This window comes from Phragmites australis, chromosome 4 (assembly GCF_958298935.1).
Source record: "Phragmites australis chromosome 4, lpPhrAust1.1, whole genome shotgun sequence".
NCBI lineage: Eukaryota > Viridiplantae > Streptophyta > Magnoliopsida > Poales > Poaceae > Phragmites > Phragmites australis.
In genome coordinates, this window is record NC_084924.1 from 40,589,383 (window position 1) to 40,612,230 (window position 22,848).

The following is a 22,848-nucleotide window of genomic DNA, read 5'->3' on the forward strand; positions in this document are numbered from 1 at the left end:
CACAAAGTTAATCATGATGGTTATATGAAATATTTTCGGCGGATTGTACTCTTTTCTCTTAAATGAGTTTTTTATGGTAAGACTTTTAACGAGATAATTTATGGGACCATGTCATGAGCTATGTAATCTTTTTTTTTAATTTTTCCACTAGTTTTTTAGTTAGTTTTAATGAGAGATATGTATTTCGGGGAAAATGATCAAGAGGAGTATTAAGAACCTAGAGTTTTTTTAACAGAATATGGATCCATTTCGATCTTTTGAAAGATTTAATTTTTTTAAGAGATTTTGACACTATATATAAAGCGCAGAACCCCTCATTATAAATACAGATTAAATACAAAATCCCTTATATCATATTTCCTCAATATAATTATTCTCTTATATGATCTCTAAACTACCTCCGGTAACTGAGATTCCTACAATCAGAACGCTCTGGCAAACTACGTCCGGTAACTGAGATTCCTACGATCAGAACGCTCTGGCCTCATGCGTCCTCTGCTCCCACGATCTCCGCGTACGATCTCTACACGGCGGCACGAGCCTTTTTCGTTACACGCACCTATCTCCTCGCGCGCCCACTACACGTTACTGGTTACACGCGCCTATCCATCGCCACCACCACTTCTCTCCCCACAACTTCCCAAGCAAGAAGCGAAACCAACCAAGGCAAGAAGCGATCGTTCCGGGCCGCGGCGGGGGTCTTTTCCATGGCGTCCTACGGCGACCGGCGTGCGGAGTCGTCCGTCCTGGAGGCGTTCAGCCTGTCGCCGCTCCCCTGGCCGGTGATCCTGATCCTGCTCATGGTGACGCTCCTGCTGAGCGTCTCCTGGTTCTTCAACTACGAGGACTTCATCGAGGAGGCCTCGGAGCAGTTCAGCTGGCTGCTGCTGGCCGTGCCCATCGCGCTCGTCCTGCTCATCCGCTGGATCTCCTCCGTCGACTCCTTCGAGGGATACCTCGGCTTCTACCCCAGCGAGCGCCGGTGGGGAGGGTACGAGAGCGCCCCCGCCGAGGGCAGCTCCCCCTGGGGAGTTGCCATGCTCGTCGTGCTCCTGCTCGTGCTCGCCAGCTTCCACTCCACCTTCCAGGACATGTGGAAGCCCTGAATCGTGCTACGTGATTCGGTCTGCACGCCTGTGCTCGGTTTCATGCCTATCTTGCTTGATCGGTTATTCTCTCATGCATGTTTGTGCCTTTCTACTGGTTGATCGGTTCATGTACATATATAATTAGGGATTCCGCAACTGGCGACTATAGAGTTTGAGGGTGTTTTAGTATGCAGCTGCCTGTATCACTGGTTTTGGCTTTGTTAATCAATTTCTGTCTCGGTTTCTGACTTTCTGCTTCCAATCCTTTTTCCTTCGAAGATTCTTTTGGTTTGGTTTCTGTCGTCCTGGATGGAATTGACTGGAACCAGAACCATCTCGCACTCTCTTTTCTCTTTTCACCAAACTCAAATGTTCTTGAATGACGTGAAGCGCTGCTGTGGGAGATTCCTTACTTAGCCACCTGAACTGAAGCATGATGATGGAGATATCGAGTACTCCACTTTATTATTCTTTTCATTCAGAGTTTATCTTTTGTTCTGAACTTTCTATGTCTTCTTTTCCACTTTGGTTGGTTTGATGAGAGACTGGTGCCTTGGTGTCCTCATCCTGCTTTTGGTGAGAGACGGGGAGTGATCGTGCGAGTACTGTAGCAGTACAGGAGATACTACTCATATATGCTGCAGTAAATAAAAACAGTGCGGCGAACGTGCCTTGGGCACGGTGGTAAGGCTCGAGTGTTGGGCCGAATCCACCCGGGCTTCAAGTCTGGGTGACACGCGGGGGTTTCGATTTATTTCGGATTCTTCAGTTTCTCCGACTTGGTGTTACAGAAGGGATTACGACGTGTTCGTCGTCTACAGGATTCTCGATGGGTCCTGATGATCTTTGAATGGACACTTTCTTTAAACTGTGTGTAGTTATAGGGTTAGCATGTGCGTGCGTTAAATGTGTGTGAAGTGGGTGCGTGTGTGTGGAGTAAGTGCGCGCGTTCATGTTCAGATATTACAGCTGTATTCAGTGGTGAAGAGTTAAAATAAATAAATAAATAAAAACAGTGTGTACCCAGATAGGATAAAGAGTCCACAGGATAGTTTGGCGCAAGCAGTCATGGCACTTGTTCCTCCATCATTCTCTCCATTTGGCCATACCTGTATGGTTCTGACCTGAGAGATATGTGCTTCCATTCTCAGCCCATGCTTGTCCTGTTGTAGTCCAGCTCTCGCGCTGCTGGAGAAGCGGACAGCACAGCACTTTGACGAACACATGGAGGACGGGGAGAGGTGATTGGGCCGTCGCCCATCGCGGGAATTTTTATGCACGTAATCCATTTTAATTCGGTCTAGCAGGAAAGCTGCAGCTTCTAGTGGATTGCAACGTTGGCAATCATTCTGAAGCAGTGTCCCAGGCAAGGCTTTATGGTGCAGTTTATTGGATGCATTTTATACGGAAAACCTCCTATCAGTTTCACTCTCCAAAACTCGTTTTCGACAGTCATCTATCGCGGTCGGTGCCCATCGAATCATCGATCAGTTCACGTTTCACGACCACCTCCTCGTCATCTCTTGTGGCTCACCAAGCACCATCAGTACATCACCACCACCGGCGGTCCTTCCATCCCGTCGGACAATTCGCCGGCAGTGCAGTGGCAGCTAGTAGCTCCAACCGGAAGGCACAAAGCTGAACAACATCGCCAGGTTTTTAAGTAGCAATTATTCAGAGGACTGCAGCAATGGTGATGGTGTCCACTGTCCACGGCACCAATCATTGGAGCGGGCTTTAGGCAAAAAGAGTGAGCGGTCGCCGAAGCCCAGTGCAGCGCGCATCTCCGCTGGTGCGCGCGGTTGGTGCTGTGCCCATCACGACGAAGGCCACGCGAATTTCGCGAGTCTTTTGCCGGCCGCGCGGGCCGGTTGGGGATTATTCCCTTTCTCTGCTGAATGCCTTTACGCTTCATCGCGCGTGTAGCTTATTTCGTTGCATAGCTAGCTGTAACTAAGGATTCCTTGCTTTGCGACCGACACAGCTTAATTACTCCCGCTAAGCGTCCACTAACTTGTACTACAACCTTTACGTCCGTTGGGGAGTGCGTCGTGTCAGCTGATTTCGTGCGGGAATCCTACCTGCTGGAGCGGCCAGACCGTGAGCGAGAAACTGAGCCCGTTGGCTGTGAAAGGAACGGGAGAGACTACCTCCAGCCGCTGGGGCGCTCGCCAACGCGCGGGGTGCGCCTGCTGGCCTTCGACACGGGCGCACGGTGGGCGGCGCGCGCGGCGTGTTCTCCAGTATCCTGTCCTCCGCGCGGAGGCGGCCGGTGCGAGCGCGGCGCGCGGAGAGGGAGCACATGGTATCGCTGCGTGATGCGAGGCGTGTCAGTGTTTAGGGCTCGGGTTGCACGCACAAAAGGGCCACTCTCGGGAACGGCCGCGCCACATGTGGCCGAGTGGGCGGTGGGCTGGCCGGTCGCGCGGGTCACGCGGTCCATGGCCCAAGCTGATGGCTAGGGTCCTCTCTCTCTCAAAAAAAAAAAAAAAACTGATGGCTAGGGAACTCCATCTCCATCCTTGCGCTCCGTCACCCAACGGCAAGTGCCGCCGCCTTCCGGAAATTGGCCACCATGGAGCTCGAGATGCACTGAAACACAGCTTCAACACCTGATGAAACACAGCCATGTATGCAGTAGCAGACATTCTTGTGTATTGCGTGTCAGCGTGTGTCTATGTATGATCAACAGCTGGGTGAAGGGCGGTGAGCTCAAAGATAGCATGCTGCTACATATGAAGAAAGCGATTTGAGCAGGAAATCTGCTAAATATATGTCTAAGAACAGCACAGGAAAATAGGAACCGTCGGCGGCGATGAGAGACCACATGCATGCATGTCAATCACAATCCTAGAAGAAGCAGAAGGATGAGCAAGCAAAGAGCATTGTCAGAAGTCTATTCTGGTGGTCGGCTATTCAAGATGGAACTTCATATTGGGCACGATGTTTAGATCTGCAGCACATGCAGCTGATGATACTAGATACATCATTCCTGCACACGCATCTGTGGACTGTTTATAAAAAGGCCATTTGATTTCTTTCCCAAAAAAAAAAGGCTTTATAACGCAGCGTTCTACAGACTAGAAACTGTTACGCATTATTATCTTATGCTTACATACGGTGACCTAAGATGCTGAATAAAAAGCATGTGAAAGAGGGTGGCCTCTGTTTAACTAATGATCACCACGCCACAACTTGAAATTAAACCTCGCTTAATTCAAACCATCGAGATGATCATACCGATTGAAGAATTATAGAGCAAACACAATCATGAATCAGTAAGGTCCATCACTCCATCATGTAACTAAAAAAATGGCGCATCCAGGACGAAATAGGGTCAATCGAAGTCCCGTAACTACCCCATGAGCAACTACAAGTGCACTCAACAACAGACTGATACTTAACAATTCCTGATGTGACGGAGACTCCGACCAGTACTTCTGCAGGGCCTTGATCTGTAACATGGATTTTATTTTACATGATCCCTCACAAATTGAAATACAATGTATCACCACACAATAGCACTGGAACAGGACCTCAAAAGTTTAATTTCACCCCGCTGGAGTCCATGTCCAAACAATACGACGCAAAAAAAAAAAAAACACTGTATGTGTGTGTGGGGGGGGGGGGGTGGCACAAGATCTTAAAAGAGAATATGGCGCAGAATAGCAAATAAGATATTACAGAACACATTTCGATACTTATTTAGTCAATTACTACTCATAATCACCTTACTGATCCGTTCCCACTAGCATTACATCTACAATTCCTTCTAGCATTGTCTTTGTGCTTCCTTAACAACTGTAGACCCATACTGTCACATCCAACCCATACACATGTAAAAAGTGTAAGCATTGTTTCATTTGGCACGTCAGGTCCATAATCAGAAAGATAAGAAAAATAATTCTAGCACTTCAACAAAAACATTTATCATTTGATTAATTCAAAATCACGAGTGATATCTTTGACGCCAATAAAGTAATAACAACAAACAAGATAATTTCTAACCCCCATAACAGAACTTACATAACCCTAGTAATGACAGTCATAACTAACCAAAAAGGAATACATTACGGTAAGACTGGAAAGACAAGACAAAGCAGTTTATCATCGTATGACTGGAAAACATACTTTGTAACGTCAATTTTCACCACAAAGGATACACTAATTTTAAGTTTCACATGGTGAAAACAAGTGTGCAACACAGCTGCTCTGCGTATGCACCACCATACAGAAAAGGAGCATGCTTAGCAGCGAAACAGGGTACAGATATAAATTGTTGATCATGGCTACTTCAATTGAACAAAAGAAACAGTCATGATATACTTAGTTCTCTCCCGTGGTACAAAATGTCACTAACAGAATCTATCGTAGCCTTTGCAACGGAATGCATGCCCCCAAAACCCACGAAAAATCTTCCAAACAATGTGATCCTAAGAACCAACTAATGGAACTAGGAATTGAATGCCCAGCTCAATTGTCCCCCCAGCCGGCAATGCCTCAGCTTCTCAAAATCTAGGAAGTAAGTTCTCTGAGGTAGCAAAGAGAGGCAACAGCTTTTTGAATTATAACTACCTAATGATGAGTAATGACTGTTTCTTAACTTCTTTTCTGCTTTAAGAACTTGCTGGGCAAAATGAGCCTCTCAATCTGATGAATTAAGCACTGGAAGTAGGACTCTCATGTCTCATACGCACCGTCAGAAGAGGGTCGCAAAGAAACTGAATACCCAGTCATCTTGCGCTGCTCGAGCTGCCGTTCTGACCGCCTGAACCCTTGCCATTGCTACTGCCACGCTGTTTCTGCTTCTCAGCCAATTCAGGATGGTAGTACTCAAGATACCACCGCACAAACTTCTTGAGCCCTGTTTGGAGATCTATGGACGGGCGGTATCTAAGCTCCCGCTGTGCAAGGCTGACATTCGCATGTGTATACGGCACATCCCCGTTCCTTGGCATCTTGACGACCTTCCTCACAGCCTTCACCTTTAGCAACCTCTCCAGCAAATCGACTAGCTGTGTCACGGGCACAGGAGAAGTGTTCCCCAAATTGTATGTCCTGAATGGTGCCGGCCCTCGCTTCTTGCCTCCACTGCCTGTGCTCCGACCAGCTGTATCCAGTGCCGCTACACACCCCTTCACAACGTCATCAATGTAGGTGAAATCCCGGGAAATGGTAGTCTGGTGTGTGCCTCCCGCACTCTCATACACCGTAATTGGCACCCCAGCAAGGATATCCCGGGTGAAGAAGAAGTATGCCATGTCGGGGCGCCCCCACGGCCCATACACAGTGAAGAACCGAAGAGCGGTGAGTGAGAGCCCATAGATGTGGTTGTAGACATGAGCGATCTCCTCACCGGCCTTCTTGGTGGCTGCATAGAGAGAGGCTGGTCGATCCGTCCTGTCATGCTCGGAGAAAGGCACATGGGAATTGAGCCCGTACACTGAAGATGACGACGCCCAGACAATTGCCGGCTGAGGGTTGGCGGCGCGCGCCGCCTCGAGCAGCGCGACGAGACCGGCGACGTTGGCGCGCACGTAGGACATCGGGTCAACGAGTGCGTGCCTCACGCCCGCCTGCGCGGCGAGGTGGAGTACGTGCGTGAACGGCACGACGTCGAAGAGCTTGGCGAGGAGTTCGGCGTCCGCGATGTCGCCGTCGACGACGTAGACTCCGGAGCGCGCGAGGAGAGCGGCGCGCCCACGCTTGAGTGCGGGGTCGTAGTAGTCGTTGAAGTTGTCGAGCCCGAGCACGCCGTCCCCGCGGCGGCGCAGCGCGGCGGCCGCGTGGAAGCCGACGAACCCCGCGGCGCCCGTGACGAGGACGGAGTGGCCCCGCCCGCGCCTCACGCGCGCCGAGGCCCGCACCTTCTTCTCCCAGGCGGCGCCGCCCCAGGAGGCAGTGGACGACGGGGAGGCATGGAGCGAGCGGCGCGGGGACTCGAGAGCGGCGCGCGGGGCCGGGGCGGCGGAGGGGGAGAGGAGGAGGAAGGCGAGGAGGAGCGAGACGGAGCAGACGGACCAGAAGGCAAGCTTGGAGAGGAGCGAGGTCGGCGAGGGGTGGTGGTGGCGCGGGGGCAGGCGGTGGTGGTGGTAGTGGTGGAACTGCGGCTTGACGGCCGCCGCGCCGCCCGCCGCCGCCGCCGAGCCGGGCGCGCCGGTCTGCTGCGGCGCCATCGCCTCGATCCGCTGCAATGCGGCTGCTCCCTGGATCTCGCTCCGGGTTGGGACTGGGATTGGGGATTGAGTCCGCGGCCGCGCTTGGGTTTGGGGGCCCTTGCTGCTGCCGTTTTTTCGAGGGGAGATGGTTTCGATTTGGTTCGCCGTCGCTTCCGTTTTCGGGGAATTGGTTTGCGGGGCGCTATATTTGGGGAGAAATACCGGTGATTTTTCTATCTCTTTTTTACCCTTTTCTTTTCTTTTAGATTTTTTAGGAGCCCCCACGACACGAGTTTCCTTCCACGGGAGCATGGGGTCGGCGCGAATATCCCATTTTTATTTATTTATTTATTTATTTATTTCGTTTTCATTTTGTATGTACCATATAAGTGAACAGTATCGTCATTAAAAAAACAGCAGTGCTTTTGACGAGGATACCACCATCCTCGGGGGAGGAAAAAAAAGGTGATCACAAATCCCCAATGTCGGTGCTCAAAAGCATTCTCACTACCTGTATTTAATATATTTACACGTTTAATATATCTGGCAACCATTTCCTTTTTTGTTCTTTAGGGCCTTTTGGAATTATTAGGCCATGTATCACGTGTACTCGTGGCTAGACGCTTCTCGGCCGTTGCTGATTTTACATGTCATGGTAGAGCTTGCAGCTAGCGTTTGCCATTGCGTCGTCGCTCGGGATGCGGTCGACGCTTAGGGAAATCACCGTTTTTGAGCGTGGAAAAAACGATTTCAGCATGGTGATTAGCATATAAATTAGACAAGCCCATTGAAGATTAAGACTCTTATAACGATGTTTTATCGTTCTCTCTCCTTAAGCATCTATTTAAGCGTCTTTGCATTGTACGTGCCGCAGTCTCCCCTCGTGCGGGCCTGACCTACCAGGTGGCGCCGAGATTTTGCTCCGTTTTGGTTGTTGGGGCTGCTTCAGTTGGGGCTCAAATCTTGGCTAATCGTTATCATCTCCATCTGGTTAGATTTTGTCGAAGCCTGGGGGGCTTGGGGACTATGGGTCGCGGCGCGGCGCCGGTCCTCCTTACAAAGGGTTGCAATTGCATCAGGAGATAAGGACCGGATCGCAACTGAATTATCGGTACGCTTCGAGCTCCTTCCTCTCGCAGGCCATGCAGACTTGGTCTTCGGCTGCAGATCGTCCTCTTTGTGCCAAATTGTGTTTTTCTTTTTTGGCTTCGTTTTGCATATGAGATGTCGTGATCTGATCAAATTGACTATGGCTCAACAATGCAGTTGTAGACGCTCGTGAGCTGTGACAGGCTGACAACACACTTGACTCTGGGCAAAATAGAACGTCACGGGTTAAGTTGCACCTGCCTTAACTGCGAAGCGTCGTCGGTCCAATAGACTAGGCCGCAGGTGGCGGTGCACAGAGTTGAACACCAAGTTCCACACTATCTGATCGCGCGCGCATCGAACAAGTCCATGAACCTTGTTAGTCAAGTCAACCTGTCCTTTTCATTTTTCTGTGACGATAGTACACGAACACATCTCCAAGCTTATCACTAGTAGTCTAGCCTGTCTGCTTCACAATCTAACAGATCAACATCACCGTGATATTCTGTCTGCTGCCAAAGGAATAGGACTACTGATATTTCTCGAAAAAAAGAAGATTCCCAGCGTTCAAACTGCTGCTATGGCCTATGAAGCATCATCATCACATGCACATCTATAAAATGATAAAACACTTTGCACATATTATCAAATTTACAGTTACGCCAAATATCCATTTACCGATTTTTTCAAAAAGTGATCTCACAATCTCTCTCTTAATAAAAACATTGGCAACACCTTGAAATAAAAACATTGGCGACCCCTCAAAATGAATGTTGACAACACCTTTTCAAACAAGTTTGTTTTGTAAAATCACGAAACAAAGTGAAATTCATAAGATCCAAAAGTTTGTTTTCTCCTAGATTTGTTTTCCCTTGACTTTTGTTAGAGTTTCCGAATTAATTAAATCATAGAAATGATATCTTAATTAAGCAAAAGGGTAAAAGGAATCTTTCCCCAGGCCAAAACTCATTCCTTGCTGGGCTCAGACCTACTCTTGTTCATTTATTCCCCAGCCCGTCTCTCCTCTCCACCTGGGCCAAACCCACCTCCCTTCCCTCAGCCCACCATTTTTCCATTTGGGAGTCAGCCTTTGCTGAGATGGTAGAGTTACTGAGTTCTAAATCCTAGCGACCACAATTTACACAACATACTAATATTTGCATTTCAGTTGCAATATTTGTAATATACTTGTGACAAAAGACGCACTCGCGGTATAGGGTGTGCACATGCGTTGTCATCCTTGTAATCGAGAAAAGTAGGAAATTCATTTTATAAGAAGAAAAGACATCTTAGCCCTTCATCGCTAATTACATTAGCAAAACTGGTGAATGATTCCCTGCAATATCTCGTGCCAAACACACCGTTAAGCAAATGCCTCCAAACAACAGCTGTGCCTCTGAGGCCAAAAGGTGCGCAAAATGCGTTCCATGCCCACCCAATTTGACTTTTAGATCAGTGATTCTAAATAGGAGCAACATAATTGTGCCATGATATACAAGGGAAAAGATAATATATTTCCTTTCCCCATTTCACCTTCTATTTGTTAGATCAAAAGTACTTAACTACTTTCACTCGATTCCCCATCATGATCTACAAGTTACATTCTTGACCAGCAGCAAGACCTTTTTCTCACCAGAAGTTACCGTCGATGCAACTCTCCAAAGTCGCCCAGAGATGTTAATCCTATAACATCGTGGAAGGAAAAAAGATGGAAGAGAAAGAGTGGTAGAAACAGTATGAGCAAACCAAGCAGCATCGGTAGTAATCAACAAAACAAATCACATGGTGCTCTCGAGGAACATATTTCTTTTTCTAATGTCCATTTTCACGGCTCTCCTGCTCTTCCTCTGCATCCTCAAAACGCTGGTCATTGATTTGAAGCTGCGAGTCCAAGTGTCAACAATGTTAGCCAGGAGGTAATCATTGTCACAGAGATAGTGATAAAATGCTTCGTGACATATAATATGATTGATTCCGATTGATTGATTCAGTACAGTTTGATTTAGCACATGATCATAATTAACTTAATATTAATATTGCTCCCAATTCATGAGCAATATTGCTAACAGTCATATAACTCAGACAAATCCTTGTCATGGCCCACTGTAGTCGTATATACTTGTGTAGATGATACATCAATAGAAGACTTCCAAGTTACAACTGAGCCTAAACAAGACTTATGTGTAACAGCTGAGCCCTCATCAACAAGTTTACATGGCCATGCAAAGCACACTGAGTGTAACAACTTGAATCAATTCAGAGCATACCTCAAAAACCGAACGATTGATGTCATATCCACCATTTTGGCCTATCGGGTTGGCATTGAAGAATTCGGGCTCAGGGCCATTTTCTGCAAGCAAGGTAAGATATCAATGTGCCGCTCAAACGTTCGCACAAAAATGTAAAAAATGCATAATACTTACCATCAACCATGTCATCATCGCCATGAACCCAGCCACCATCAGCCATATCTTCACCAAGGAACCAACCATTCCCCCCATTGCGCTCTGGAAATTCAAAAGAATACACAGATTTGCAACAGAACTTTTAAGTATCATAAGTAACTTCATTGCTTACCAGCATTAGGATCAGGATTCAGTTCAGCACAATGGCAGAAGACATCAAAAAGTGCATCAACTGGAAGCTATGTCAAGGATCCAAGTCATGCCATGGAAAACATGGAATAACAAGTGGTAGTCTGCTGACTTGAACAGAATTCAGTTTTGCAACCAAATATCCAAAGGATGATTAAGAATTATTTGCACAATCCAGAAAACAGCTAAATCAGCAATCAGTTGAACATTGGTGTAAAGTATAAGGCATAAAGGCATACAACAGGAAAACACTATTTGAATGACACAAGATAATTTAGATGGATACGTTGACCAGGGTCTGCCAGTATAATGCGCATTTCAGAGACTCTTGATAGCTCTAATTCACCACTTGCTTCAGAATCTGATTCAGCAGCAGCAGCCTCATCAGTGCCAACTTCCGCCTCAATCTTTAAATTAAACATATAAAATATCAAGCGTTATTACCAGAGATTTAACAAAAGAGAGAGAATAGAAAAGAAGAAGACGCATACTAGCTCACTGCGTACCCATTTAATAAGTTTAGCAGGGGTCTTACTCACAAAATTTTAACAACACAGCAAGAGTAAGATATATTTGCATGCAAATGAAGGGTAGCTTTGTTTTTCTACAGATTAGGGCAGACACAAGTCCAAATACTCTAACAGTGCCAACTGATGACTTATTAATGAGTACCAATGGATAAAACTAGAAGGAGATAACACTGGTACTGCTACCTACAAACAAAGGAGACATAAATGCCACCACCCATATCCATATGAAGCTACTTTGTCCACCAGTGGAAATACATGAGCAGAGGAACAATAAGAACTTAAGCTGATCAACCTTGTGCATATCCACAAGGGAACATCTGAGATTGAACGTCCCAAGAGAATCAAGCAAAGCACAAATTTCGCAAAAGCTAGAAATGCAAAAGTCATAATGGTGCCAACTGCAATTTAAACCATAGCTCAAAACTACTGCTGCAATAGTCAGAAATATACTGCCTATGCACCCTTTGACAAAAACCCTACACTAATCCATACGACATTATGATCCACAAATCAAAGCTCCTTGTTCTCTACAAACTGCAAGGTATTCTCAACATATCCAGCAAACAGCAGAAGAACGTTTTCTGTAATTCTGCGATCAAAGGAGTCTCCCAGTACTATGCAGAAGTCAGAAGTGAACTTTTATGTGTCTCTATCATCTTGATGTAACGATAAGAGCATTTCAAGCTGAATGTACTGTCCACCCCACTACCAACACCGAGCTTACAACTAAAAACACCCCTGAAGCATGGACAAAGGTGTCCAAGTCACTTCAAGCTAAACCAGAGAAAGCTCAACTGTTAGAACATCAGAGCTACACATGATCAATCATTTCACCCTATTAGACCACGAAAAGCTGTAATTCCACAACGAGCACTGCATTATCAGCAAAACGAGAGCTTGCTTCTCCAATCACCTGCGTGTAGATGCAGGGCGAGGGGTACGCCTCGAGGTCGCGCGACACAGCGTGGAGCGAGATGGCGACGAAGTCCACCGCGTAGGCCTTGCCCTTCTCCGCCTCGCTGAGCCAAATCACCCTCCTGACCAAAACGAGGAAGCCAACAGTGCGCGAACTCATTGCGCATCAGAAGAAGTGACGTAGGCGGTCGCGTTAGCTGAGCCTCGCTACCTGGTGGTGACGAAGAGAGTTCCCGGGGGCTCCGGCGCTTGGCGGCCGAGAGCGACGGAGGCCCCGCGGTCCACGCGGACCAGCTCCTCGCCGGATGCGGCGTCGAGGCGGGGGGCGCCGTCACCGGCAATATCGGTGAAGCGGTGGAGTCCTGGAGCCATTTGGGGCGGGGGCGGGGGGGGGGGGGGGGGACGGTGGCCGAGATGCTAGGGTTTCGGGTCTTGAAGGCTTCGGGGTGTGCGAGATTTGGGGATTCTTTCGAAAGGGTTTAGAGGTGGTGGAAGACCGTGCCCGGTGCCGTGCGAACGGCCTTGTGTGTTCGGAGATGTTTTGCTTTTTTGTTTTTTTGAGAGAGAAGGGGATGGAAATGTTTTTGCTAGTGGTTCATTTATTTATTATTAATTTAACTAATTTTATATTTTATTGTTGAGTGATACTATAATTAAAGAGTTAATATTTTAAATATTAAATTATTAATTTATTTGTTTACAACTACTAAGAGCTTGTGCGATGACTAAGGTGACGAAGGGTAGCAATAGTAAAAATGCTTCTTTTCAACAAGTTCTTGTGGGATCTCGTAGCCAAAACTACTACTACGTCCTTTTTGAAAAGTGATAATTTCATAAATAATATTTAGATATAATAATTTGGATTTTATAGCAGATCTAGCTCCGAACAATTTGTAATAATCAATAAATGTGGTTGGATGTCACACGGAGAAAAAAGACACAGGATCCCAAGGGACCAGGGGTGGAAAAAGGTAAGATCGTGTCCTTGTTCCCCCCTAAAAAATTCTATGAAATAACCAATTCCATATGAATTTCACATGATTTTTTTAGGCGTGACTCTGGTTCCAAACAATGTTACGAAATTTTCTTGCCGGATTCACATTCTTCAAAATTCCTCGGTTTCTCTTTGTTCCAAACAGAGCCTTAACTTCATCACGAAACAAACCGCAGATGTCCGTGGGAAGAGGAAATTCATCTGTGCATCACATGAACTACACTGGGATCTAAACTCGCTGCGAAACTGCAATGCGTAAATATTGGAGGGGTCCAATGCGTTGAAGATCGCCACCCCTATGCAAAGATGAAGCATGTGTACAGTTCTCAACGTACACGAGGGCATGGAAAACTGTGAGAATACCCACGGTCCCAGCAAAAAGATTTTCGCTGTCGCCTTCCCGGCCGTGACCGCCAGCGACGGCGCGCAACGCTCGGTACAACACGGACGCACCAGTTTCACTGACTATAGCACAGTGATCGCGCGGGTGGCACGGTCCACGGGCTCACGAGTAGACTCCCCCCACCTCAACGCCCCCCGCACTCGCCGCGAGAACGGGGATGCACACGCGTGTGTGCGGCGGCAGTGCGAGACACCCAGCGCCCAGCGGAGCGAGTCCACAGACGTCCGTCGCGGGTCCGCGGCAGCACACCGCGTTCGTCTCCGGCTGCCCGCGGGTTTTCGGCCCTTTTCGCGTCGCCGGTGGAGCGACGAGACGTCCACCTGCCCGGTTAAGGGGCTGTATGCTAAAGCTATGGGACCTGATTCCGTCTTAAATTAACGAGAGAGCTATCAAACATTCTACTTAAGAATACATTCTATATTAGAATCAGAGGTATCAATCTCATGTTTTAGACTGCTAGATGAGAGTTAAAAAATCTCGCTTCAATCGGTTACTAGGTAATTCTCTTCAATTTTAATATAATCTTTTATTAGAAATCATTTTCATCACTAATATATTAAACAATTTCATAAATAAAATTATTTTTACTATAAAACTATTTTTATCGTAGAATTAAAAGGTTAGAGAGCTTTGTCAACAAACAAACCGTATATCTTGTCCCTCGCTGGCAGCTGGTTCGTGCCAACACGTCGTGACCTGCCAGTCAAGACCAGCCCACGACTGCGCGCAGTGGCAGCGTGGCGCGCGCTCCCTGACGCGGCCGGCGCGGATGACGAGGGAATGCCGATGGCAGGTGGCCTCGGGGGTGCCGAACTGACCAAGTCGTCGGGCCTGGGCCTGGCCGCTGGCCCTGGTGGTCTGGCGGAGCTCTGCCGCGCGTGCCGGCATGCTTCCCGGCATCTGACTCGCGTGCACGGTGTACCAGTGCCACTGTGATCGCATGGCGCCTTCCTGCCTGCCAGGGGACACAACTCACAGAGTCTCTCGTCTGCGGCTCTCTGGCCTAGGCCTGAAAGCAGGTGTATGTGCTACGTAGTAGTAGTTTTTAATCCGTAACGATGAACAGACGATACATCGACAATGGCGAGACTAATTATGATTAGCAGTTTGAACCAACAATAGTTTTTTCTTTTTTGCCCGAACGAACTGAGCCAACAATGTGCGCACGCCCGAAGGCGTGGCGCGCGTGCAGTGACGAACTGGCAATTGCAATATTGGAGCCCGTTACCTGGTACCTTAGTTTTAATTGGACTACTCAGAAGACCTTAGCTTTTAATTGGAGTACTCAGAAGACCTTAGCCATGCTCATTGGCTCACCCAACCACTTTCAGTATACTCAGGGGCCGTTTGGTAGAGCTTTCAGAGCTGATTCCCGGCTGGAATCAGGGGAGCTCTGCCAAACAGCAGAATCAGGCTTTAGCTCCCCGGCTGGAATCCGTGAAAGTGATTCTCTGATTCTGTTGATTCTGGGGAGCTGAAAAAAGTAGTTTCTCCTGATTCTGATTCTGTTGAGAATCATTTTTTTTGGCAAATTTTTTTTAAAGAATCACTAGAGAATCACTTTCAGCCACAGAATCACTCCCACCACAGAATCACTCTTATCACAGAATCAAGGCTTTGAAGAGCTCTACCAAACAGGCCCTCGTTACCTTAGTTCCAAGAAATCCTGAAACTTGAAATACCTAGCTCCAAACAGATACTCCTACTCTCCGACTCTCCGTACATAGCTCCTTGTCGATGGCAAAAGATAATTCAACGTTCAGCTGTCCAAACGGACGCTCTTCAAATGGGCGTCACCGACCTTATAATTTGGTGAATGATTGTTACAGTCTTACAGATGAGTGCTCAGTTACACGTGAAGTACTATCTGATAAGTTGAGGGGCCAGGACAACTGGTGTGTATAGTGAGTTTTAGGGCGAAAGCAGTGTTTCTCGTCAGAGGCTGATCCGGATGAAACAAAAACTGGTTATGCCTGTGAAACTTAGCTTTCTTCTTCACCAAAATGCCTTCAGCAAGTCTGACCCTTATTTTTTTTTTTGTCGATTTATATACATCACTGAAGTACAGATTAGCTGAAGGCTATCTCCATGAAGAGGCTGAGCAAATGATACGATACTTTTCAGAGACTCGGAGCATCTGAATCAACAAGGAATTGATGTTTAGTCATATGAGCTTTCAAACCAACAAAAAAGGAAATTAGGTAATAGAAAACAGCAGTTACCATGCTGACAGTTAGTTTAACGTTCACCGGGAAATGGCAGAAAACAGAAAGACGGTTTGTGCAAGATAACTTGCTTCAGTCCCAGCTAGTTCTGTTCCGTCTAAATTCCTTCTTCTGTGAAAGTACTTTCTTCCTCTGAAGTCTCTTCCTTTCAGCGGCTGCAGCACTTTAATGACCGATAGAATAACTGAATTATCGGTTTAATTTATCCCAACAATGGAACATTTGATCTTTGCCATAGAAAAACATCCTATATCGAATTTTAGGCTAAGAGATGAAACAACAGATATCTAGACAATTAAAGCAGCAGGTTTCAATGATCTGCCGAAAAAAAACATCGCACGAGTTCTGAACAATAAATTAGCAACCGATGGGCCAATCTTAATTGCAACTAATTGTTGGTACTTTGAAAAATTGTGCTCTTTCGGGAAGAAACAGAAGCACTAATCTACACATTTCATGCATTCAACCTTACAAAAAGCAATAGCACAGCTTGGTAAGAGACCATGCAAATGATCTGTAGGATAACCATCATATCATCAACATGTTGCACCAATTCAGAACTACCAGGAACTTCAAAGGACCATAATAAGAACCACTAACTGACACATGACTTTGGAGGAGGCAACATTAGAACTACCATAATAAGAACCACTAACCGACACATGACTTTGTAGGAAGCAACTGGTGAAAAGAACAGCTTACATTTTCTCAATCTTTTTCTTTTGCTCTTCTGTAGGGGGTGGAGGAACATATGATGCAGCATCAATGATTGCCTGCTCAAGATATATTTGTGGAGTAAGTTAAGCGAATTAGCCCTAGAAAAGAACTGAAATGGAAGAAGCATACCTGTATTTTCTGCAAAGCATCTTCAATGTTGCCCCTAAGATGATAAGCCATGTCAGATGCTATCCAAACAAGATGACTAAAAGGAATAATGGAATAATAATTACTTCTGTGTCCTAGTTTTTGTAGAAGATATCACAAGCTCTCCATCTTTATTTATCCTGTTCTTTTCCTGTTCATAAAGAGAACTTAAAATGTAAACAACCTGTCCACTGGATATAGAAAAGACACGTGAAAGAAAGTACGAAGATACATACAAGACAAGAAGAATAGTAAACAGTATAAACAAGAAAAGTCTTGAAACATGGTAGAATTGTAGGAACATATGTAAGAAAAAGTGGTGCTAAATAAGGAGGTTTCTTTTACCGTTTGTAATATTCGTTCCTTGATTCTCTCTCCAAGCCAGTGAGCTTCTTTAACATTGAATCGCATATCAACCTTTGTATTAACTGTAAAATGGTAGTGGCATTTTTTAACAAAGAGACAGTAAATGGGGAAAACACAGAACATTGAGTATAAGCTTTGACTTATGGGCCAACAGCAATTATCCAATGATTTAGAATGACAATATATGCAAACAAGAAAAAGGAGAATGGGGAAAAACATGAAACCTTTATTAACATTCTGACCACCAGGACCGCCACTTCTTGCAAAATTAACAGTCACACGATCTGCGGATGCAAGATGTAGTTAGAGTGTTGGCAATTCAAACAGCAATTAGACGGAGTCATCACAAATCCTCGGATGACACTGAGATAAAGTATGTTGAACTCACAGATAACATTGAGAAAACAAATCGTCAGTAAGTTCTATCTATGGGCTTGCAATTTAGTGTTTTCATAATCTTTTCTCCTTCCAGTACCTCTACACAACTGTATTTGACAGAAATAGAAAATTTATCCGGGTCCACTGAAAGAGCTCTGCATGCAACCATTTCGTGATGCATGACTAACATCTTCAACAAAATGTGACAAGAAAATGCAATCTCAATTGTTACTAATAGCCTCAGATAATGCCCAAGATGCCTTGTTGCCTCATATATTTAACTTATGAACACAGACTTCTGTTAGATACATCAATTCACCAGCCAAAAGTTCACGATCACCTCAAAATCATACCCAACCTCTTTCTTACTTGTACCCATTAGGCAGCAAGCCTAGCTGCTTTCCGTAGCTTGATTAACTAGCACTACCAGTTTCCACCCAGGAAACGGCACACTGACAATAGACCGTCCCAATATTGTCCACAGCTAGCTTTCATGGCATTGTCGGCCTATGTAGACTTGATAGCCACGAGCCATGTTAGTTCGCACAATGTGAAATGAACTAGCATGAAATGGATGAATTAGTAGCTAATACACTTTCCAAGTCAACTCCCAGGGGCTAGCCAGTTCGGTCAAATGGACTTACTAAATAGCACATAAGCCCATTTGTTGTTCTGTAAATAGAATTTCTACAGCAGACTCAGGCACGCACTGCAAGCCTCACTAACAGTTTGCACATACGGTACCTCGTGATCTTAAGTATTAACCCCTGGTTCTATGCTGCGGTACATAGGCTACAAATAACAGCAGGTTCTATTAGGGATGCAAGTTTTATACTTTTTAGGTCATTGGGTTGACCCAAAACTTTTAAAAAATAAACTAAAGTTTTACTCCTACCTAATTAAGTTAAGAAAAAAATGAACCAAGTAGTGACCCAGAACTATTGGTACCCTCTTGCATCCCTAGGTTCTATGGCAGGGTGAATTCAGAAATCAATATGGGATTCAGGCACCGAATGTAAGCATTAGAAGGGCAGTTGGAGGCTTGGAGCTTGTTACCCAGGGTGATCTTAGGGGCGGGGTCGGAGCCGGCCGACGCGGCGCGGTCCTCGGCGTCGCGCAGAACCTGCTGCGTTAGCGCCAGCCGCGCAGACACCTTCTTGCCCCCGTCGTCACCGGCCCCGGCCGCCGAGCACCGGAGCCGGACAAGCCCGGCCCGGCCCACGCCCAGGCTCAAACCCAGGCTCGGGGCGGGGCACGGGGGGACATGGAAAAGGAGGGAGGAGAGGCGGCGGAAGCCGAGCCGTAGGAGGCTGGCGCTCCGGATGGCGGTCGCCATTGGTCAGCGTGTGGAGGGAGGCGAGCAGCGAAAATTGAGGGCACGGCGGCCGCACGGTGAAGGTGAAGCCGTGAAGCAGAAAGAGAAGGCAGCAATCAATTGCGTTGGGCCTTCTGTGGTCTCGTTTGTTTTGCTAAATGGGCCGGGTTACGAGCTAGCCTAGCTTCTGGAGAAATTTTTATTTTTTATATTTTTAAATTCAATAAATTATATATTTATAATTCCATTTTACAAAGTTGGAAGGTATTCCTAAAATTCATTAGCACATGAAACAATACAGTCAATAAAACAGCATTTTATCCATAGTTCATAAACTATTACTATCATTTTCTGTAAACTCAAGTACCCCAGATACAAATCAGTACATTAAAAAACAAATCAGTACACCAACGAGAGAGAAGAAATGAACGGAATTGTGATGAAAGAAAAACATCCAAAGGCACGTGAGTGACGGTTAAGATCGTTGCAAGGTCCAATCAACCAATCCCAATCGGCCATTGATGGGTAACTTTCCAGCTCCCAAGGTTAGTCACCTCATGGCGCCAATTTTGGCACCAGTGCAAACGTTGCTCCGGTCAAACAAAGAATCGTGCACTCCGGAAATCAAACTTTTCATGATTAAGCCACCTATATTTACATAAGCAGCAGCAAATGGCTAAATGCAGATCGTGTTTTTACCGGAGAAGTAAAATCCCCGTTTTTTACCTATTTGACTTCCCTTCTACTGCTCCTGCAGCTCTCCACGTCTGTAGCACTCCCATTCATGTCACTACAGCTGCTCCCCAACCCCACGTCCCCGTTGGCGCTGCTCCCGCCATCTCTGTGGCCGCCAGTGCGGCTGCTGTAGAAGCACACCACCTTGCACTTCACCACGCCCGCGCCGGCCAGGTACACGTGGAACCCCGGCGCCACCATCATCTTCACGCTGGCCGGCTCCAGCCTCGCCGCCCGTCCGGCCGCGGCGTCCTCCATGAACCGCGGGTCGAAGCGCGCGCCGCGGTCCGCGCGCACAACGGGGAGCGGAGGGTGGACGGACCGTGCCAAGAGGCGCACCCCCCACACGCCCTTGGCGGCGAGGAAGAACGCCTGCAGCAGCGGCTCCGGCCACGCGCGCGCGCGCGCGTCCCCGAGCGAGGACACCACCTCGCTCATCTTGGCGTCGCAGAACCGGCTCAGACCCTCGTTGTAGTGCTTGGTGCCGTGGAGCAGGACCTCCTCCCACGTCAGCGCCGCCACGGCGTGGTACGCCGCGAGGTTGGCCTCGCACCGGCCCGCCGGGTCCGGGGTGTGGACGTCGGCGTCGGTGTCGAGCTCGAAGTCGGCGTGGAACGCACGGTTCAGGAAGCTCTCGAGGTTCGGGCCGGGTCTCGTGGGGCTGCGAAGGTGGGTGGAGAGCGCGCGCGCGAGGTTCCGCACGGCGGCGCGCGCAGTGGAAACGGAGCGGAGGAACGACTCGACGGGGAAGGCGGCGGCCGCGGGGGTGGGGAGCACGCGCGCCTCGAGGCGCGTGAGCTTGAGCTCCAGTTCGGCAATGGAGTGCTTCAGGCGCGTGGTCTCCTCCAGCGCCTCGTCCCGCGTGCGCGTGGCCGCGGCGAGCCGGCGGGAGAGGTCGTCCGCGGCCAGGCGCCACTGCTCGCCGTCCCCGGCGTCCCCACCGCCGCCCGAGGCCGACGTCGGCGACGGCGAAGAGCGCGGGGTGGAGCGGCGGGTGAGGGAGACGAACAGCGAGCGGATGACGGCGCCGGGGGACGCCGGCGCGAGGGCGCGCTGCTTGAAGCGGCAGTCGGAGCAGGACACCGCCGCGACGTACCCCGCTGGGTCGGCGCCGTCGCCCTTGGCCCCGCGCGGCGTCTTCTTATTGGCGCCGTTGCCGTTGTGGAGCGGCGTCGCGACGTGCGCGTACTTGTCCACCTTCTCCGACGCCGTCGCCGCGCCGCCGGCCCGCTGCTTCGGATCGGGGGTCTGACGGCGCATTGCAGCTCAAGCGTAAGCGCCAGCCAACTCAAGCACGGCAACACTTTAGAAGTAAGAGAAGGGAGGCGCATGTGCACTTACAACGGTGGGGAAGGGAGGGGAAGGGGAGGGAGACGAGACCATGGCCGCGGAACGGATTGAGCGCTGCGTGCTACGTACACCTCTTCTCGTGGGGATCTGCGCGGGTGTTTAGGGGTTTTCTTGGGTTAGGAGCCGAGCGGTGCTGGTGCGGGTGCCCGTCCAATCCCCGTTCGTTGCGCTGTGTGGTGGCGGCGACGTCGCGATACAGTGCTGTGGGCATGAGAGTGATGGGGCGCGGGATGCCGGTCAGGTCGGGTTGTTGGTGTGTTTAATGGCCTGCTCCCTTCTCCGCCTCTCTCGCTTGATTAGTACACCGTCTCTCTCTACCTATTTTTTTAAGAGTATAGGATTTTATTTAATTGAGCTCTGACTTCAAGATACATCCGATATTTGAAGTTTGTAAAATAAAATAAAGTAATTTAAATATATAATTTGAATCAAAATAAGAAAAAGATACTTAAACAAAAAACACTCAATCTGCCAACATCTTCAGCTCCAAAAATTTCTAAAACTAGGATGATCAGCTCCAAATTTTTTTACAGTTGTAGCTCTGCTAAACTTATCTTAAGTTAGGATGCGTGCACACATCCACGTACACTACACTCATGTCTACACATTTACGTAGGTATATCATAGCATATGTTTAAACAAAATTAGACATATAATCTTACGTAGCGAGAACACATGTTTTGATTACTGGGAACACTCATATGTTCATGTACTATTTTTTAAGATTTAATTAAAAAAATATGAGCACATGTATCAAATATAGGACTCAAACCCAAATAAATAGGTTCCACTGTAATGAAACTAAAGGTATGTTTGATTTCTTGCCCACTAGCCTTGCTTGGCAAGGTTAGACAAGATAAGCCTTGCTAGAAGAGGAGAGTCAATTTGACTCTCTCTCAAAAATAAGAAAATTCTTGCTCATCTTGCCCAAATTCAAACCAAACAAATGAACTAAACATGCATACTTGTCCTTCTCGCAAGGCTAGAAAAGGGTGGGTAGAAAAATCAAACATACCCTAAGTATTTGAATTATGCTTAGTTGACCTCTCTATATAACTACTCCTACTCATTTGGTTTTGATACTCTCCCCTTGTGATTGCCTAGGCCTGGAAACGGGACGGATCGGGATCAGATGCAACAAGAACATACCCGACCCAAAAACCAAGTTAGAAAATGTCACGTCCCAAACCCATAATTATGTATTTAAGCATAATCATGCATCATTAACGTCATATTTAATTTTGAGCAATTTTATTTTTTTAGTACTAGAGCACCTCGGTTTGGGTAATAAAATAGGAGAAATAAATTCGGGAGAGAAGAAAATATTTTTGCAGTTGAACGTACTTGTTTCTCTAGCGAATGGGGCCCACATGGCTGGCCAATCACTCCCTCTCCTTCTCAGCAGCAACAACCCCCACTCACTCGCTCTCCCTCTCCCACCCGAGCAAGCAAGAGCTGCTCCGCTCTCCCTTAAGCTCTCTCTCACTCTCCCTCTGATTACTCCTTCAAGAAGCAAAATCGAGGTACGTGTGTGGTACCCTTGTGTTCACTAGCTCATTAACTTTCTATCTATCCATTTCTTGTTCGCAAGCATGAAGGATTTGAGCCATTCTTAACCTCGTTTGGTGTTCTTGATGTTTGGAGCTAATTAGAGGAGTTTGGAATCGGCAAGGAAATTAATGAGAACACGTTTTCTTCCAGAACCCAAAAGTTCCGGGTTTGCAACCCGAAAGTTCCAAGTGATCCTAGTTAGAGCTAACCGAGAATCCTCACCTGGAAGTTCTGGGTATAGCCTGAAAGTTCCGAGTAATTCGAATTAACCCTAACCGATCACCCTCGCTCGG

At 47.4% G+C, this 22,848-nt stretch overlaps 4 protein-coding genes across 4 annotated transcripts; 1 reads left to right on the plus strand and 3 right to left on the minus strand.

The window, feature by feature from the left end:
• The first annotated feature begins 556 nt into the window (after nucleotides 1–556).
• LOC133916516 (uncharacterized) lies at nucleotides 557–1,336 on the plus strand. The gene has a single exon (XM_062360208.1). It carries the CDS (start codon nucleotides 708–710, stop codon nucleotides 1,104–1,106), a length of 399 nt encoding a protein of 132 aa, XP_062216192.1. The 5' UTR covers nucleotides 557–707; the 3' UTR covers nucleotides 1,107–1,336.
• Nucleotides 1,337–5,218: 3,882 nt separating this feature from the next.
• Nucleotides 5,219–7,444, minus strand: LOC133916517 (UDP-glucuronate 4-epimerase 3-like). The gene has a single exon (XM_062360209.1). The coding sequence runs from the start codon at nucleotides 7,262–7,264 to the stop codon at nucleotides 5,822–5,824; it is 1,443 nt and encodes a 480-aa protein (XP_062216193.1). The 5' UTR covers nucleotides 7,265–7,444; the 3' UTR covers nucleotides 5,219–5,821.
• Nucleotides 7,445–9,732: 2,288 nt separating this feature from the next.
• Nucleotides 9,733–12,918, minus strand: LOC133916518 (chloride conductance regulatory protein ICln-like). Its single transcript, XM_062360210.1, has 7 exons — nucleotides 12,586–12,918; nucleotides 12,373–12,496; nucleotides 11,216–11,336; nucleotides 10,913–10,972; nucleotides 10,759–10,842; nucleotides 10,603–10,685; nucleotides 9,733–10,216 (listed from the first exon to the last, which is right to left on the minus strand). Exons 1-7 carry the CDS (start codon nucleotides 12,744–12,746, stop codon nucleotides 10,148–10,150), a joined length of 702 nt encoding a protein of 233 aa, XP_062216194.1. The 5' UTR covers nucleotides 12,747–12,918; the 3' UTR covers nucleotides 9,733–10,147.
• A 4,289-nt stretch (nucleotides 12,919–17,207) lies between these two features.
• On the minus strand, nucleotides 17,208–21,258 carry LOC133916519 (IRK-interacting protein-like). The gene is made up of 4 exons (XM_062360211.1): nucleotides 20,996–21,258; nucleotides 19,646–20,902; nucleotides 17,451–17,510; nucleotides 17,208–17,288 (listed from the first exon to the last, which is right to left on the minus strand). Exons 1-2 carry the CDS (start codon nucleotides 21,035–21,037, stop codon nucleotides 19,646–19,648), a joined length of 1,299 nt encoding a protein of 432 aa, XP_062216195.1. The 5' UTR covers nucleotides 21,038–21,258; the 3' UTR covers nucleotides 17,208–17,288; nucleotides 17,451–17,510.
• Between the last annotated feature and the right edge of the window lie 1,590 nt (nucleotides 21,259–22,848).

What these genes read in the sequence shown, in the direction of transcription:
- LOC133916517 (XM_062360209.1), bottom strand. Translation starts at nt 7,264, where the DNA reads ATGGCGCCGCAGCAGACCGGCGCGCCCGGCTCGGCGGCGGCGGCGGGC.
- LOC133916518 (XM_062360210.1), bottom strand. Translation starts at nt 12,746, where the DNA reads ATGGCTCCAGGACTCCACCGCTTCACCGATATTGCCGGTGACGGCGCC. An exon ending in ACTGGCAGACCCTGGTCAAC is followed by an intron (nt 10,973 to 11,215) that starts GTATCCATCTAA and finishes CATAGCTTCCAG; the next exon opens with TTGATGCACTTTTTGATGTC. An exon ending in TCAATCGTTCGGTTTTTGAG is followed by an intron (nt 10,217 to 10,602) that starts GTATGCTCTGAA and finishes TTGGACTCGCAG; the next exon opens with CTTCAAATCAATGACCAGCG.
- LOC133916516 (XM_062360208.1), top strand. Translation starts at nt 708, where the DNA reads ATGGCGTCCTACGGCGACCGGCGTGCGGAGTCGTCCGTCCTGGAGGCG.
- LOC133916519 (XM_062360211.1), bottom strand. Translation starts at nt 21,037, where the DNA reads ATGGTCTCGTCTCCCTCCCCTTCCCCTCCCTTCCCCACCGTT. An exon ending in CCCCTCCCTTCCCCACCGTT is followed by an intron (nt 20,903 to 20,995) that starts GTAAGTGCACAT and finishes ATGCGCCGTCAG; the next exon opens with ACCCCCGATCCGAAGCAGCG.